The sequence below is a fragment of the Podarcis bocagei genome (genome assembly GCF_964188305.1).
Source record: "Podarcis bocagei genome assembly, chromosome: 6".
Taxonomy (NCBI): Eukaryota; Metazoa; Chordata; class Lepidosauria; order Squamata; family Lacertidae; genus Podarcis; species Podarcis bocagei.
This window is the reverse complement of record NC_138130.1, coordinates 18108746-18126891: the sequence shown is the minus strand read 5'-3', so window position 1 is coordinate 18126891 and position 18146 is coordinate 18108746. Positions and strand designations below refer to the sequence as shown.

Genomic DNA, 18146 nt, shown 5'->3' with positions numbered 1-18146 from the left:
TTTTATATTACTTTACACATAAAATTGGGTTAGATGGGCCTTTCATCTGATCCATCAAGGCATGTTCTTCTGCTTGTGTCATTGCAAAAGGAACCCAAATTATAGCTTGGGTGAACTTTCAAGCCACTGGACAGAATAAGAGGTTGAGGATGAAGCGGGAACCAGCAGCCTTCCACCTTTCATATTTTACATAAGGTCTCCTTCAGGTACTGAAATATACCAGAGCATCAACAGACTGGCAGCTCCAATTTTAGATGTTCCCAAATATGCCATTATGAAGGGGGAAATGGTGATGCAATTTTTAAATATATATATATATATACACGAGTGGCTACCACTAGGAGATACCAGGGGTTTTTTGTTTTTGTTTTTCTCAAACCGACATTTTGAATGGGGAATTGAGGGGGATCCAAAATGGTGGCCAGAGGACTGATAGCGTTTCAAGGATTCTGCCACATTTTACCAAATACATTCCAAAAATTTACTAAATATCAAAAATGGTCCCTTCCTCCCCCTTAACACGATATATAATCATCCTCCAGCCCAAGACTTTCCTGTGGTCCAAGATCCCTGAGACACAGAAAAGAAGGTCCAGACATATCCTGGTCACCTTTTTAGTACACTAAGAATTACTCTTATATGTGTACTGCCTATACATTTTTGGGTGATACTGGCTATGATACTGCAAGATAGGCGGTCCAAATGATGTTACATTCATTATAGTAGGAGTATTATAAAAAGCCTCTTCTCTCTTTTTGCGTTTCTAGTGCTGCTGTGACACACCTTTGGGGAATTAGCTTTCAGCTAAGCAAATCCATTTCCCTTTCTTGACTCTTTCCAGCTGGGGCTTTAGGCAGGATTTCCTTGTTGCCACGCATGTCTTATATGCTTATTAAATCGAAAGGAGAAACTCTGAGTTGTGACCTGACCACTCAGTGACACAGAACGTGATTGCCAAAAGATTAACAATGGGAAAAGCAGCTGAGAAAACTATCCTAGCCGGCAGGTACTGACAAAACACATTTCCACTCCGTTGGTCCAGCAGTCATCAAATTGGATCTTCACAGATGTTCCTGGCCCATAGTAAAATATTAAAACACTCCTTTAATTCTCTCCTAGGGATTTCCAAATGAAGGAAACAGCTTCACCTGATTGCACTTTTTTTCCTGCAGACAGAAATAGTCCAAACAGACACACACACACACACACACACACACACACACACACACACACACAAACAGGCTATGCTGTCTGCCTGGCTCCTTGCCAATGCACGCTAGCAAGTCACTTTCTCTTATTGTAATGCAGATGACAGAGTGCAAGGCCTGCATGGCAACTGAATTAATTGAAATAAACGAGCCACAGACGCCCAAGCAGTACTGCAACTTTAAAACAAACCTTGGCACAATGATCTGAATCTCAGGCCTCGGAGAGAACGGAGTGATTAATTAAACTGCAGCAAACAGGAGCACAACAGATCCCATCAATCTGCGTAGAGATTTTATAATGGTCAAGGTTGTGTAAATAAGTGCATGCAGGAAACTCTCAAGCATCGCTGTCTGTCAGTTCAGGATAGGGCGCGGTTTCCAAGGGCATTTCTAGGTGAAACCGGGTTAAAAAATACTGGGCTATGATTCATTTAAAATTAGCATTTTAAATAATTATAATAATTAATATATATATTAATCATTGATCAAAGAGATAGGATCTGAAGTTAAAGCCGAGCGGAAAAGCACATCCTAGTGTTTAAAATAAAAGCCTGATGGAATTAAAATTAAAATAAGCAATGGGGGGGGGGACCAGTAAGGGGTGAGGGGAAACCATTCATTCATGGGGCAAAGGGTTCACACGTCTAAAAGGGAATTGAGAAGGCCTGTTCCACTGTCCTGAGAGCTATGTGCCATCTTGAGATGTATGAAAATATACATGTTACCTGTAAATTATATTTGTTCTTGTTATTTCATCTAAGACACATCATTCTACTATAGAAAAACAAATAGAGAATCCAAACCCCGAGGGGATTACAGTTTAGATTCCCACACTGCAGGAGATAGCAGAAACAGGAGAGAAAAGGAGAAGACAAATGTAACAGGCTATATAATAAATTTCCCCCATAAATAATCCATTTTGTACTAAAATATGTACTAAACACATTTTGTACTAAACACATGGGGAAACTTCTGGGGAAATAATAAATAATAATAATAATAATAATAATAATAATAATAATAATAATAATAATAATAATAATAATAATAATATATTATTTATTATTTATACCCCGCCCATCTGGCTGGGTTTCCCCAGCCACTCTGGGCGGCTTCCAAAAGAATATTAAAATACTATGATACATCAAACATTAAAAGCTTCCCTAAACAGTGTTTTGTTTTTGTTTTTGAAGGGAAGGATGCACATGAACACACACACCCTAGTATGACACAATTCATGCCATCCTACCATCCTACCATCTAATTTACCTCAATAAAGCCAGTATAGGCCAGCCTTTGTCAATGGTGTTTTCTTGGCAGGAACACTGGAGTGGCTTGCCGGTTCCTGAGGCTCCAATACTTTGGTCACCTCATGAGAAGAGAAGACTCCCTGGAAAAGACCCTGATGTTGGGAAAGATGGAGAGCACAAGGAGAAGGGGACGACAGAGGATGAGATGGTTGGACAGTGTTCACTAACATGAGTTTGAACAAACTGTGGGAGGCAGTGGAAGACAGGAGTGCCTGGTGTGCTCTGGTCCATGGGGTCACAAAGAGTCGGACACGACTAAATGACTAAACAACAACAAGGCCAGCCTTTTACTGAGCAACAACTATTCAGCACACCTAGCAGGTAGAAGCCTCTAGCAATGTGTAATAAGGGAAGTGGCAAGTGAAATAATAATGTGCATCTTCGTTTCCTTCAATGAAATATTTGAGTTTTCAGTTTTAAATACTCCTCTTCCTACACTGTTTGAAAGTAGTGCTGAAGTTTCTCCTACATTGCCTCTCACTCGCTCACTTCCTGACATTTACAGTGGTACCTCTGGTTAAGAACTTAATTCGTTCCGGATGTACCTCTGGTTAAGAACTTAATTCGTTCCGGACGTACCTCTGGTTAAGAACTTAATTCGTTCCGGAGGTCCGTTCTTAACCTGAAACCATACTTAATCTGAGGTACCACTTTAGCTAATGGGGCCTCCCACTGCTGCCGCTCCGTAGGTGCACAATTTCTGTTCTCATCCTGAGGTAAAGTTCTTAACCCAAGGTACTACTTCTGGGTTAGTGGAGTCTGTAACCTAAAGCGTATGTAACCTGAAGCATATGTAACCTGAGGTACCACTGTATAGGAATCTCTTGGACCCATGCTTCAGTTGCAACTAAGGACTGGTTTACACTATGGAGAATCAAATGCTGAAGATTTATGAACAGTGCCAATTCAAATTAAATTGAAAATGAAGTTGTTCTAAAATGCTTCTGGTATTGTGTTAGTGTTTTAGCAGTTAGGGAAGCTATCTTGAACACATAATGCCTGGAAAAGCTTAGCAATAAGATACTGTCATAATATATACCAATGCTACAATCCTATACAATTCCACTTGGGAATAAGCCCCATTGGACTTAATGGTTCCCCCCACCTTTCGAGCAATGACTAGGTCGGTAAAATAATATACAGCTCACATTTCTTGCTTTACTTTTAATGTTTGGAAAGTATTCCCCAAATTTACCAGAAGATGTCAGCCAGTATTCAGTAATGTGCATTTATAGTTTTGAAATGAGAGGGGAACCCTTTGATTCTTTCTCATGGAGCCAGAGTGAGATCAAATTTAATGCTGCAACACAAACCTTATATGTAAAGCCCAGATATAATCATGTGATTGAAATTCCCTGCATATTTTCTCAGAAGCGAGCCTGATCCTATTCAGTGTGGCTTACTCATAAGCAAGAATGCAGCCTTGTGGGGCTAATGCATATTTCACTTGTGGGACTTTTTAAGGGGAAATTTAGGACTCCCCACATTACAACATACCTGTACATTTCCCTCACGTTGATCTGGAGAAAAGAACCAGATAAAATAACGGCCAATTGCAAAGGTGATTCAGACATTTAAGCTGGCACATTCTATCTGAGAACCCCCTGCTATTCTATCGTATGCAACAATTTCTAGGAGACGTGACCGTGGTTTATTGTATTTGCAGTGCCTGGTGTTTTTATGGTTATTGTTATTTTTCTTTTTGTTTCCTTTGTGAATGATGCCATGGCCTTTGGCTAGTGCAATAAAGTTTATGATGATGACAGTGGTACCTTGGCTCTTGAACTTAATCCGTTCCGGGAGTCCGTTCGACTCCCGAAACCATTCAAAAACAAAGGCACAGCTTCCAATTGGCTGCAGGAGCTTCCTGCACTCAAGCAGAAACCGCATCGGACGTTTGGCTTCCAAAAAAACCTCGCAAACCGGAACACTTACTTCCAGGTTTGCTGCATTCAGGAGGCAATTTGTTCAGCAACTAAGCTGTTCGGGAACCAAGGTTTGACCGTACTCTGAAATGTGTCAGGCCTGAATGGAATCTTTCCTCAAGCAGCTAGCATCTTTTCCTGTCAGTGCTGTCTCCTTGGTTTTCTGGTTGCTTGGGACCATAGTTTCCATCATCCCTGTCTGTTGGCCACGGAGGCTGGGACTGATGGTAGTAGTAAGCTGGCAACATCTGGAGGAGACCCCCATCTCCATGGTAAATCTTTGAACTTTAATTGCGTTTGAAATTAACTGTAAGACCCACTCTCTCAGGAAGGAGCGCAAACAGCCAAAGAGGGAGATTTGTAGCTTAGAAGCTGTTGCGATGGACCTAGTGAAGGCAGACATCCTGAGGAATTACAGGTTTATTGTACTTCTAGCTGCATTGGCTGCCAAAAGCCAGTTTGGATATACCAAATGTTGCATTTGGCTTCCATGGCAACATAAACTTTAGGAGTCCAAACTGCTTGGCTCACACATTTACTGCGATGTTTTTCTTTACTTCTGTTCCCTGCCTTACAAGGTGTCTGAGTCCTGATTACTGCCAGAGACAGGTTCAGATGACTGCTATATTATATTATATTATATTATATTATATTATATTATATTATATTATATTATATTATATTATATTATATTATACTATACTAACCATTGTTTCTTTTGCCCATCATGGCTGTATATGGCCTGAAATATTTTTGCATGAGACTGAAATTGGGACATATGATTATAGTGTTCATACCACCTTATCATGGAGGGAGAACTCAACTTTGGTTGCATTTCAATGAGAAAGTGCCTAATACGTACTTCTCACCAAAGAGCAAGCTCCAAAGCAGCTATACTTTATAATTTGCACATCTTCAGGTTTTTCAGTGCAGTTTTCCAAGTAAAATGTGCCTAGTGTTGTATTGGTTAGTGAAAATAGCATACGAAAGTATTTGGGGAAATTGCTTCAGATGTTTTCTAAAAGTCAGACAGTTGTTTATTTCCTTGACATCTGATGGGAGGGCGTTCCACAGGATGGGTGCCACTACCGAGAAGGCCCTCTGTCTGGTTCCCTGTAACCAGGGAATACTTTTCACAGTGAGGGAACTGCCAAAAGGCCCTCGGAGCTGGACCTCAGTGGGTGGAGATGGAGCTGAACGATGGGGGTGGAGATGCTCCTTCAGGTATACTGGGCTGTTCATGGGGCAGTGCTGGATTAAACCCTGTGGAGGCCCCTTGGCAGCCAAAATCTGGGCAGGGGGGCAGGCCTCGTGCGCACACTGGAATAACCTTGAACTAAGAAAGCTTGATTGTTGTTTTCTTTCAAGATCAAATCAATCTTATTTTGATCCATTGTCACGGGACCCCTAAAAAGTGTGGGGTCCATAGGCCAGTGCCTACTCTGCCTACTTGGTAATCCAGCCCGGCCCCTTTGGCTGCAGGAGAGAGAAGAAATGGAAGTTGAGGGACGCCTCCTGACATGCTGTTCCCCACAATGAAATGGAAGGCTCAACATTTGCCAGGCACTTTCAGATGCTCAGCAGCTTTGTGTGGTTACAACAACCCTGTAAAGTAGGCCAGTGCCATGCGCTCCCCAAATTGCAGCTGAATCCCTCGCAGATTGGCATCCAACCTCTGCTTAAAAGCCTCCAAGGAAGGAGAGTCCACCACCGTCCCAGACAGTCTTACCGTCAGAAAGTTCTTGCTAATGTTTAGTCCGAATATCCTCTCCTGCCCTCCCCTCTGGAGCAGCAGAAAACAAGCTTGCTCCCTCTTGCAGACCTCAGATATTGGAAGATGGCTTTCCTCTCTCCTCTTCTCCAGGCTAAACATACCCAGCTGCCTCAACTGTTCCTCATCAGGCTTGGTTTCCAGACCCTTCATCATCCTGGTTGCCCTCCTCTGCTCACCTTCCAGCTGCTCAATATCCTTCTTCAACTAGCCTGCGCTGACTGGCAGCAGCTATCCAGGGTTTCGAATGGGGGGGGGACATTCCCAGGACAGAAGGCCTGCATGCAAAGCAGATGGTCCAATCCTGCACTATGGAGACCCCTAGCCTCCCTTGAAGGATGTGGGGGTGGTCTCCCTTTGGAAATGGGGCTGCAGCAAGAAGGATGTGAATCTGTGGACAGAAGATACAGCCGAGCTGCAGGCGGAACAGAAGGCGCCTCCAAGTTCTGACAGAGAAGCATCACCTCTCAGGAGGGGCCAGGACCAGGTGGAGGGGTTGCCATGGTGACAAGGACCTGCCCTCCTTTGTGACATCTCTTGCTCTTCCCTTAAAAGCCTCTGACTTGCAGGCGGCCATTGTGGGTTAGTGAGGAGAGTCAGGAGAGAGAGGTAGTGGTGGTGGTGGTGGTGGTGGTTGTTGTAGAAGAGGAGAGGTTTGCTTGCTATTTTTCTTTTTATTTTATTTATTACTTTTATTTGATTCATTTTATTTTATTTATTTATTTATTTTTTATTTTACCTTTTTATTTTAACACTTTTATTTTACTTTTTACTTTTTACTTTTTACTTTTTACTTTTTACTTTTTACTTTTTTTATTTTTTATTTTTTATTTTTTATTTTTTATTTTTTATTTTTTATTTTTTATTTTTTATTTTTTATTTTTGTTTGTTTTTATTTGTTTTATTTTATTTTTTATTTTTTTATTTTTTGCACATTTGTGCGCATTCGTGCGCATTTGTGCGTATTTGCGTGCATTTGTGCATTTTTGCGTATATTTGTGCGTATTGGTGCGTATTTGCGCATATTTGTGTGCATTTGTGCGTATCTGTGCACATTTGTGCGTATCTGTGCGTATCTGTGCGCATTTGTGTGCATTTGTGCACATTTGCACACATTTGTGCATATTTGCACGCATTTGCGTGCATTTGTGCGTATTTGAGCATATTTGTGCGCATTTGCGTGCATTTTTGAATATATTTCTTTTGTTTATAGAAGAATAGTTAGGGGTAAGTGTAGGGTTAGGGTGGGGGTTAGGTCTGGGGTTAGGTTAGGGCTGGGTTTGGGGGTGGGGGTGGGATCAGAGTTTGGGATCAGGCTTGGGAGGGAATTTTAGCTAGGTAGTTAGCTTAGATAGGGGGTGGGGGATTTTTCATCAAGACGATGTGCCGGCTGTAAGTACCATTCCTTTGCTTTCTCTTGGTCTCCTGGGGGCGGAGTGTGAGTCCTGGGTCCCCTCCACAGCTTTAGCTCCTCCAGGGACCAGAGTCTCCTCCCTCACCAGGAAGGGCAGGGCTGTCCTGTTAACGAAAAAATCTGAGGGCTCCCTTTGACAAAAACAAAGACACCAACCAATAATACAAAGATATTATCAAAAACGCACAGATTACTACTGGACTGAAAAAATGGGAAAACAATGGGAAAAAAGCTTAAAATTCACCATGTGCTATCTGATAAAAAGGTAAACAAATACCATTCCACAAACAATGTTTGTTTGTGCTTCGATTAATTTCATAGACCTCATTGAAAAACTGATTTAATAAATGAAAACAGATTATTTGTAACTTAAAAGGTGTCAAAGCCATAAAGAAATAGAGGAAAGTCAAGTAATATAGCAGAGATTCAGACTTGTTTCGCAGAACAGAAAGAATGTGACTGTTTGGCTGAAAGGGAAGAAAGACGAAAAGAAATACAAATGCAATGACTTTTCTGAGAATCTTGGGTACAGAATATTTAAATTACTGTTTGTACCCCCCCCCCACTTTTTTGTGGGAGAAAAGAAGGGACAAACACTTTGTTAGAGGTTCCCATATCCTGTTAAAAGGGAAAATTATTTTGATGTGAGAAGTCTGTCAGAAAATGCTGTTCCTAAAATGCACACAAACAAAACCTGTTATAAAATTTAAATCCCATGGGGGGGGGGAACTACTCAAGAGAGGAACTCACAGTGGGAGTGCTTTGATATTTACCTGTGAAAAGAATTTGGCATGTTAAGATTTGAAACTTGGCAACCTCTTGACTTTTGATGGTCCAGTACTTAACCGTTTTGTCTTACGTAGCCCCTGGAGCAAAGGAGACATTAAGGGTGATTTCCCTCAATGGTTCAAAGTTTACATAAGGAAATTTGGATAAGTTTCTCCCTGCAGCCCACGCTCTCCAAACCTTCTTTTCTCTCCTTTTTTGTTTTTTTAAAGCTGATCTAGTCTCTGTGCATGTGCAGAGTTCATATTTCAGCAAACCTTTTATACCATTGAAAGTGTTGCATCTTTTGGCTAAATTAGAATAAAGGAAGGGAAGGGTAAGGAGTAGATTTTAAAAAAATAGATTTAGATTTAAATCAAAACAAGAAACTTAGCTAACAATAGAAGTTGGTCAAATTAAATTTCTGTTAACTCAGTTCTAAGGGATCATGTTTCCTGCAGCCCAAGCAAAGGGAGTGCTTTCTTTATGTACAGAAAAGGGCTATCATTATTTTGTGCTGCCCCTCTGGTCATTCACGGAACAATCAACCATTCTCTTATTTATGAGTAAAAATGGCCAGAGAGTCAGAATTCATAGGATCTTTAATATTCTCAGTCATTTCAGCCTTACCATTTGCAGACAAAATTTTCTGCCCTTTATTTACAGGATGGTCAAGGCTCATTCTACTTGATTATGAATTTGTATGTGCTTAAACTTTGAATAGACTTTTAAGTCTGATTTTTGTAAATAATAGACAAAATGATAAACACTGTAATCACTCAAATGCTTGATATTACCAGTTCTGCTTCAAAACATCACAGCTTTCACCTCTCACCTTTTAAAAAACAAAGAGCAAAGCTGGGCTGAATTTCAACTCATCACCACATCAGAATTTAAGAATTACCCTCCAATGCTTGCAGACACATGACCTTCCACACAGCCACAAATTGGGAGAGTTGAAAGGCACCCTGGGGTCATCTAGTCCAACCCTCCAAAATATCAGGTTCACAGCAAGATTTCACAGCAAGATTTGTACTACCAAAGAGACACACGTTTAAGTATAGATGCGCAACTGGGGAAGAAAACACAGCAAGCACACACATGTACTAAGGAAGAGGAAAATAAAAGTACCCAACTTTATAGAGAACCCTTTTAGCAGATCTTGAAGCTAATTTGAGTGAGAGTTTACTTCCTTAGACTAAAGAGTGCAAGTTCCTAGAGAAATGATCTTTAAAGGAAGAACAGTTTTCCTAAGATAAGATAGGAAGAGAATCAGGGAGAGAATATTTTATAACCATAGGGTTAATTCAATTGATAAAACCACTCACAAATAATAAAACAGCCATAGATTTGATTTAAAAGGAATAAAAAAGTGAACAATTTTTCTGAACTTGCATAGGAATAGTAAGCCTAATAAGGATTTTAAAATTACCACACATAGGAAATTGAGATGCAGGGTACCTTTAGCAAACATTGCCCCCCCTCCCCGCAGTTTCCTTTTAAATGAAGCTTACTCGGGAGTAAATTTACCTGGCACAGAAGAAAGAAGGGAGGGGGACTGAAAAAGACTGAAACAAGGGGGGGAGGGCATTTTCCAAGAAAAGAGGCCAGGAAGTCTTATAGAGACTGATATCAGGACTCAGACAATCGCTGACTATGGGAGTTTCTACCTTTTAATAACAAATTTTCTTAGAAGGAACACCATTTTTTATTTTATTTTTTTAGGCATATGCTTAATGAAATACAGACACTGCATTTTAGTTTGAGAGAGCAGTTGTGCTCAACTAGGCTTTTGCAGCAGAAACATTAGTTTCTTCACAGCACATTCCAAAATACTGGAACAAAAAAACCTGGAACACGGATGTAGACTCACAAACTCAAAAGTTGCAACAAAACATCATTTACCGTCAACTTAAAATCCTCCTCCTCACTTAAGCTATAGAGGAAAGAGGTGGGGTAATTCTCCTTTCAGAACACAAGTAAGCACATATACAGGATTTTCTCTCTTTTTTTTCTTTTTAACACTCGGAGGAAGACTCTCTTTGGAGCCTCTCTCAAATAACAAACATTTGCACACTTCCTTCTCATTTTTGTTCTGTTTAAGATTGATAAGGCCCACCATGGCTTCCTTAGATTTAAAATTTTTGAAGCAAGCTTGCAATTTAAAAACTATGTGCACTTAAGAACAGTCTGTGGATGCCGAAGCCAATGTAAACACAAACCCTTTAAATATTTCTAAACCTTTGAGTACATCCCTTATTCATTTTTAGAGAAACTAAGATCTCTAATGTGTGGGCTCTCAGGCTGGGTTATTATTATATCTACTGCCTTCTGAGCACCATTAAGTTTACGGTTTCATGTTCTAGCTTTAGGTTATAGTTTAACAACACAAATTTGATGTGCTCAGTTCTCCTTAAGGGTTCACACCCTGATTTTGTTGAAGGATCCCTGAGGTGGCTGCTGTGCCCTGGGTTCCAGGTGATGGGCCTAAGCCACCCACTAAAAGTTACAACGGTCTCACAATTTGTACTTGGAAAGACCATTTTGTCCCTTTATTTTATTTGCCCAGTTGGAGATGACAAACTGTATCAGAATCCTCTCTGGGGCAAAAAGGCTTCACAGAAGCTTTGTTGCCAGGAAGAGTCCAGCTAGGGTGTTTAGAAGAGTGAGCTCCCATTTCCCTTTATTACCGAGGGGGGGGGGGGTGCTCGATAACATGCTACACAATGAGATACATAAACAGAGATACAAGAGAGGGACAAAGAGGGAGGGGAAGAGAAAAGAATATCCTATCAGTATTATTCAGTCTAACACTCAAGTGCCCCTCTCGGCCCTTTCTGGTCAAGACCACCCCCAGAAACATCATACATACATTACAGAAGGCGTGTAACCTAAGACCACCCCTCAGATACATCACACCTACATCACAGAAAGGAGGGGTTGAGGGAGGAGCTGTGGTGGTAACCTGAGTGTCCTGTCACCTGGCTGGTTCCCCCTTTCCCCCTCCCCATGAGTACTTTCCAGGTGACAGAGGGGAGTTTGCAGTTTCCTGCCCCCAGAAGGAAGAGCTGATCATTGTCCTTTGTTCCAGTCCGTGTTAAATCCACTCTCATATGCAAGTTCTTTGTGATCTTGATGGTCTTCTGTCTAGGACCATCAGGGTTGGCATAGCAACTGGGCAGGGCTCCTGTGTATGTGCTGGTATGCTCAATGGATTATGGCTGCCCTGTATCAAACTTTCCCCATTTTGTAGTCCTTCCTTCATGGAGTAAAATAAAAGTGGAACAGTGCAAATCCGATGTATGGTTGTTTTTCTATGGATTTATAACAGAAGCGTAGTGTATGTAGTGTGTGAGTGTGTGAGTGTGAGTGTGAAGTTTGTACAAACTGAATGATTGGGGGGCGGGTTTCCTGCGACAGTCCTAAGAAGACAAGGCAGAGTAGCCCTTTAACAGCTGGCAATGCTTTTCTTTCCTTTGGGTTGGAGCTCTTGAACCCATAGCACTTGGGGCCTCCTTTCTCTCTCTGCCAGCCATTTGTGCTCTGGGCTGCCTCTTTCCAGCTCTGCCAATGCCCTTTCAGGTCGCAGAACTGCAGAGAGATGGCAGGAATTGGGCCAGACGCCCCTCCTCTCTCTCACTCACACACACACGAATTGGGGCTGCCAGCTTCTGAGTTGCTCTCTCTGCTCGTGTCTTCTAGGTTCAGGCGCTTAAGGCGGCTGATCAGCTGCAAGAAGGTGGCCCCCCTAGAAGTCCTGGAGCAGCCCACGGTGTCGGGTGAGCAAGTGGCCCTCCTTTTGGGGATGGAGGAGGGCAGGAGTGGGCTGGGGGGGCATCTAGTAAAAAGATGCACAGAGCCAGACGGCTGGATCCAACCCGCCTATCTGCGACAGCATCTGGAAACCCAACCGCCCGCCCCCCCAGCAACCACCCCATTTTGTGGGGTCTGTTGGAGGAAGCAGGGGGCTGGGCTGTGGGGCAAGGCAGGGGGACAGTTGTCAGAGGGGCATCTTCCCTGGGGAGCCATGTTCTGGGGGCAGGAGGGCAGGATTGGCCCCCAAGGCCTGGGGTGTCCTTCTCTTGTAGTAGGACTTGGAATCCAGGAGAAAACTCTTGGAAAAGCCTTGCAAGGGCTCAGGGAGGAACTCACCAATCCCCATGTCCTTCACTTTGCAGATGTGCTGGGAATCCACATCCCTTCTGTTGCGGTGAGTATTGGATAAAACGAGAGCAGGGAGGGGATCCCTCAGACCTGCCCCCCTCTTGCACTCTACTCTGCACTCTCAGATGTGGAGGAGCCCTCCCCCCACAAGGAACTGACAGCCTGACTTTTGCCTTTCAGCTGCTTGACAAAGATCAGCTCCAGCTTCTGGGCATCATCCAGGACTGCCAGGCAGCTCGGCTCAGGGGGCTCCGAACCCTGAAGTACTCCAAGGAGGAGACTGCCAAAGCCATTCTGGTGAGTGATGGGTGGTGTGAGGGACCCCCATGGGGAGGGAGGAGCAGAGAGGGGCTGGCGTTTGGGGTTGGAGCCGTCCTCTGGAGACTCCTGGAAGGAGCTGACTTTCCTCCTCTGCTCTCTTCTAGAACATCCTTGGCCACTTGGAGTACTTCAGGGATCGCCCCCTGAGCCTGGCCCTGGCCTTCGAGGCCCTCCAGCAGTTGAGGTGAGTGGGATCTTTGGGGAGGGCAGGGCTGCAGGGGGACAGAACTCCAGGGGGAGCTTTGGGTGGGCAAGTCAAGCAGGAGGGAGAAGGGTCAAGCGAGACTTGGAAGAGGCAGTGTCTAACCCCTTCCCTTTCTCTCTCCAGTTTTATGAGACCGCACTTCAGTCCGTCTATGGTGAGTGCTATCCTCCATAGAACAACAGAGGCAGTTCTGGGGAGCGAAGAGGAGAACAAAGAGGTATGTCCTCTGCTTTTACTTCTCTTTGCACAGCTCTTTCTTCTTTTTACACTCTTACAAAATTTAACCCAGCAGCACTCAACCTCTCTTCTCTCTTTTCCCACAGGAACTGAAGAGGCCATTCCAGAGCCTGCTGGGGGGTCTCCTCCTAGAAGCCCCCAATACTGGCACCCTTCTCCAGTTGCTTACCGTAAGTATCCTGATAGCATCAGGAGTGGTTTTAGGGTTGCCCCCCTGTCCCTTACCCAACTGACTGTCCCATTTCTTTCATCCCGCAGGACCTCCGATATTACGCCCTTTTGGGGAGTGCAGACCAAAGGAAATTAGCGGCCAGCAGTATATCCCTGCTGCTGGCCCTTTCACGAAGATTCCCACACCTAAGAGTAAGTATTTTGCCTTCCTGTATTCAGTTCTTTAGTTGCTTCCATCCTTCCTGGGTGGGGCTGCTTCTCTTACACCCATCCAGGGTGGGGTTCATAGTGTCAACTGACTCATATTTGTCTTTCCTCTGCAGAACACAGTAATTCGGCCGGAGCTGGCGTGCTTCAGGAATAATCTGAAAGAAGGTAAGCCCCACACCTTGGGGACAGTGAACTCCCTGTCCCTTGTTTGCCCAAGACACACCTCCCAGGTCTTCTTGCTGGGAGTCCTGCAGGACCTGCTCCCTGCCTGGCAGGCCTTCCCCACCTGGCCTGGGAGGGCAGCACCCAGACTGACTCCAGCTACAAGAAGCCCGAGAGGACTGAACAGATTTTCTCTCTTTTTCATTCTTTTCCATCCAGATGACATCATCATTGAGGAGTTGTGATTTGGACGTCTCAACTGGCCAAAGACTGGCAGAAGAAGAGGCACTCACTGAGAATCAGGAGGGGGACAGATGATTTAAGCAGCCATGAAATATGGACTGAGATTGGGCAGAACAAGAAAGAAAGAAAGAAAGAAAGAAAGAAAGAAAGAAAGAAAGAAAGAAAGAAGAAAGAAAGAAAATGGCTCTCTCTGGTGTCACTGGATCAAGCTGATCGATTTTCTTGCATTACTTAAACTAAATAGTTTTTAATGGATTTTGAATAAACATGCAATAAATTGTTACTGTTTTGAATTTCATTGTGTCATTGTCTTCCATTGATCTGGGCACTTTTCTGTTGTTAAGGGGGCTGGAACTGCAGCTCTTTGAATGGTAGACTGCAGTTCCAAAAATCCTCAGGGAGAAGCCATGCGCAGAACAGGCACCTTTGGTTGCGGAAACCTCAGGATCCAACCGGAGCTCCAGAATGGATCCCGTCCGCAACCAGAAGTACCACTGTAGTTCCTGGATCAAGGGGATGTATTTGATACTTCATATATAGCTGAGTTGGAGGAGAAAGCTAGTGTGAGCCCAGATGCCATGGAGCAAGGACTTCCATTGAAATATGTATGTCTCTGACTCATACATCACAGTTGAAATTTGCACTAAAAGGTTCATGAATTTTCATGTGGACTTCATTTTTTAAAAAAATTGCAAAAATGCTGTGGAAATGCAGAAAATGGATAATTGGGGGCAGTGCTTTTTTCTGGGGTGTACGCAGGGGTACACATACCCCTAAATATTTTGTTAATCTGAGTTTGGCCTCATTGAGGGGCAGTATTTCAGTATGAGTAGGAAAATTAGAGTACCCCTAAATATTTTATTTTATTTTTGGGGGGAAAAAACACTGATTGAGGGTGGGTAAATGGATAGAGAAACTGGAATTCACAGATTTGCCCATACCTAACTTTAAGTAGGCTGATCGCCGAAGAATTGATGCTTTTGAATTATGGTCTGGAGGAGACTCTTGAGAGTCCCATGGACTGCAAGAAGATCAAACCTATCCATTCTTAAGGAAATCAGCCCTGAGTGCTCACTGGAAGGACAGATCCTGAAGCTGAGGCTCCAATACTTTGGCCACTTCATGAGAAGAGAAGACTCCCTGGAAAAGACCCTGATGTTGGGAAAGATGGAGGGCACAAGTAGAAGGGGACGACAGAGGACGAGATGATTGGATTGTCTTCTCGAAGCTACCAGCATGAGTTTGACCAAACTGTGGGAGGCAGTGAAAGACAGAAGTGCCTGGCGTGCTCTGGTCCATGGGGTCACGAAGAGTCGGACACGACTAAACGACAACAACAACTTTAAGTAAAATTTGGTTGATATATATAAAGAAATGGTGGTCCTGAACACCAGATGCTAAGGGCAATGTGTCCTGCTTGAGCACATCCCAGCAATTTCTAGCTAGACACTGTGGGATACTGGGCTAGATGCAGCATTGGTCCATACAGATGGACTCTTATGTTCCTACTAAATATTATCTAAACTTAAATAAATCTGTTCCTGTTTTGAGTTTAGCTGAAGTGCACCTTTTAATTTTATTTTAAAGGTGAACATTGTTTGAATACGTAGTCATAAATGACTACTTTTATTAATCAAGCTAATCTTTTCACATGAACAAACTTTACATAAATAAGACACAAGATACCAAATTTTTGCTCCTCCCTCTTATCTCTTACCCGATCTCCCTTTATTAAGGAGAGAAATAAATTGGAGTGGATTGTCAAGATAATTAAGCACATGCAGATGATTTCGTAGAGGCTTGGTGCGCAAATCAGCATATCACGCAATTAAATTAAAACACAAAACCGCTTCTTCTTCTTCTTTGAGACATTGGGGTGTGCCTGGCCACACCCAGCACACCTGGAATGCATGCCTATTCCTAACCCCTGCCCACCAGCTGATTCAGAGCAGTTGACTGAGGGCCTTGCACAACAGTTCCATACAGGCTAATGGTACTGAGAAGCCTGGCTTTGGGCTGCGACCTCATGCTTTCACCTGAGTTCCCAGAAAAGATGTGAAGGGGAGAAAGGATAGCACCCACAAATGATATATAGCATAAGGAAGCAAATTGCTGCAAATTGTGTCTGGCTTGGTGGCTGGTCAAGAGGAGACATGGCTCATTGGAAACACTGGGATCTTAAAAAGATCGAAAGATGAGCCAGAAGGATGTGTGGTTGAGGGCAGGGACCGCAAAGAGGGGGGTTGGCAGGAAGAGATACTGTTTGTAATATTGTAATTCAAATACAGAAAATATTAGGCTTTAAAGACATCTATTTATGTTACTGGTGCTATCTGTAAATTTATACAATTATATATATTTTTAAACGAACAACAACTGTCTCTGCGGGTACTGGAAGCATTGCTATTCCCACCTGGCCTTGAGGAGATCTCAGTAATAATAATAATAATAATAATAATAATAATAATAATAATAATAATAATTTATTTATACCTCACCCATCTGGCTGGGTTTCCCCAGCCACCATAAATGAGTAGGATTTCATTTACGGGTGGGGGCAGAGGGGGAGGCTGAGAGAGTGGCATTATGCACATGCACATATAGTGGTTCCTCGGGTGACAGACGCTTCAGGTTACAGACTCCACTAACCCAGAAATAGTACCTCGGGTTAAGAACTTTGCTTCAGGATGAGAAGAGAAATCGGCACGGAGGCAGCGGGAGGCCCTATTAGCTAAAGTGGTACCTCAGGTTAAGAATAGTTTCATGGACCTCCGGAACGAATTGAGTTCTTAACCCGAGGTAACACTGTACTGTGTGGCTGCTAATTCTCAGCAAGGCTAGGCTGATGTAGAAGCTCTTTAGTGCCTTTAGTTTCTGGCTGACAAAGGAGCAAGGTTGTAGAGCAGGCATCCCCAAATTTGGCCCTCCAGCTGTTTTGGGACTACAACTTCCATCATCCCTAGCTAACAGGACCAGTGGTCAGGGATGATGGGAATTGTAGTCCCAAAACAGCTGGAGGGCCAAGTGTGGGGATGCCTGTTGTAGAGCTTCGGGGCATCCAAAGACCTTGCTTGCACCTCGGAGAACTAGCCTTGAAAGGCCTGGACTTATTTGGCGAGGACTGTTATTGGTCTCTCTTAAAACCTGAACGATTCTGAATAGGCTAAATCTCTAACCTCTTTAACACAGTCTTCAACCACTAACTCCGGGCCAATAGGAGCAAGATTGTGGTGCATTGAGGCATTCAAAGTCCTTGACCACGCCTCAAGGGGTTGGAGTTGGGCATCGGGGAGCTTGTGTATGTTTAGCTTTTAGCAGGTGTGCAACATAACAAGAGGCAGTGTCAAGAGGCAGGATGGTTTAAGGAATACCTTCCAGTTTCCTGGAAAAGCATTTGAGCCTTTTTTGTGGGAACACATTCCCACCCCCTTTAATATTTTTTTTATTTTTTAAAGAGGGAAAGAAGAGGTGAGGAGCCCCAGTTATCTGAGCATGGTAGTTTTCTATCAGTTTCCTAAAGCAGTGTGGTCTTACCCAGCAGGCCTGAGACCCGGATGAAAAAAATTGGTGGCATATTGTTGTGTTGTGAGGCCTGAATTTTTCAGAAATATGGTCATAGCTGTCAACTTTTCCCTTTTCTTGCGAGGAATCCTACTCAGAATAAGCGAAATTCCTTTTAAAAAATGGAAACATTGACGGCTATGAATATGATATAACAGTAAATGATGGCAAAAATGTTGGATCTTGATACTCCCCTTCTCCACTCAAAAAAACAACAACCTAATATTGAAAATGGAGTGCAGTTGAATTATTTTATTGCCTATAAAGAGCATGAGGTAAACCAAATTATGAAACTAAATTGCAAGAGTAAACGTGCATGATTTGCTGGAACTAACTAGAGGATTTCTGTACCATAAAACCAAGTTGCTTTTTGTACTTCAAAAGTACGGTAGTTTTTAAATGCCTTGACTGTTGTTGGACTTCTGTTGAAACCAGGGTGATATTAAATGAACTAAATCTAATTTGGCTGAATTAAAAAT

General features: G+C 43.1%; 1 protein-coding gene and 1 long non-coding RNA gene across 2 annotated transcripts in view; both read left to right on the top strand.

The window, feature by feature from the left end:
- Nucleotides 1–2806, top strand: part of LOC308589461 — a 553994-nt gene extending 551188 nt beyond the window's left edge. The window contains exon 3 of the long non-coding RNA XR_014009281.1: nucleotides 2728–2806. This is a non-coding gene — a long non-coding RNA (uncharacterized lncRNA). The remainder of the gene's footprint in view (nucleotides 1–2727) is intronic.
- A 4599-nt stretch (nucleotides 2807–7405) lies between these two features.
- Nucleotides 7406–18146, top strand: part of LOC308588538 (uncharacterized protein) — a gene marked incomplete at its 3' end in the record, with an annotated part of 115470 nt that continues 104729 nt past the window's right edge. The window contains exons 1-5 of the mRNA XM_081196949.1: nucleotides 7406–7606; nucleotides 12096–12172; nucleotides 12572–12603; nucleotides 12738–12854; nucleotides 12983–13062. Coding sequence (XP_081053075.1) covers nucleotides 7596–7606; nucleotides 12096–12172; nucleotides 12572–12603; nucleotides 12738–12854; nucleotides 12983–13062 — 317 coding nt within the window. The 5' untranslated portion in view covers nucleotides 7406–7595. The remainder of the gene's footprint in view (nucleotides 7607–12095; nucleotides 12173–12571; nucleotides 12604–12737; nucleotides 12855–12982; nucleotides 13063–18146) is intronic.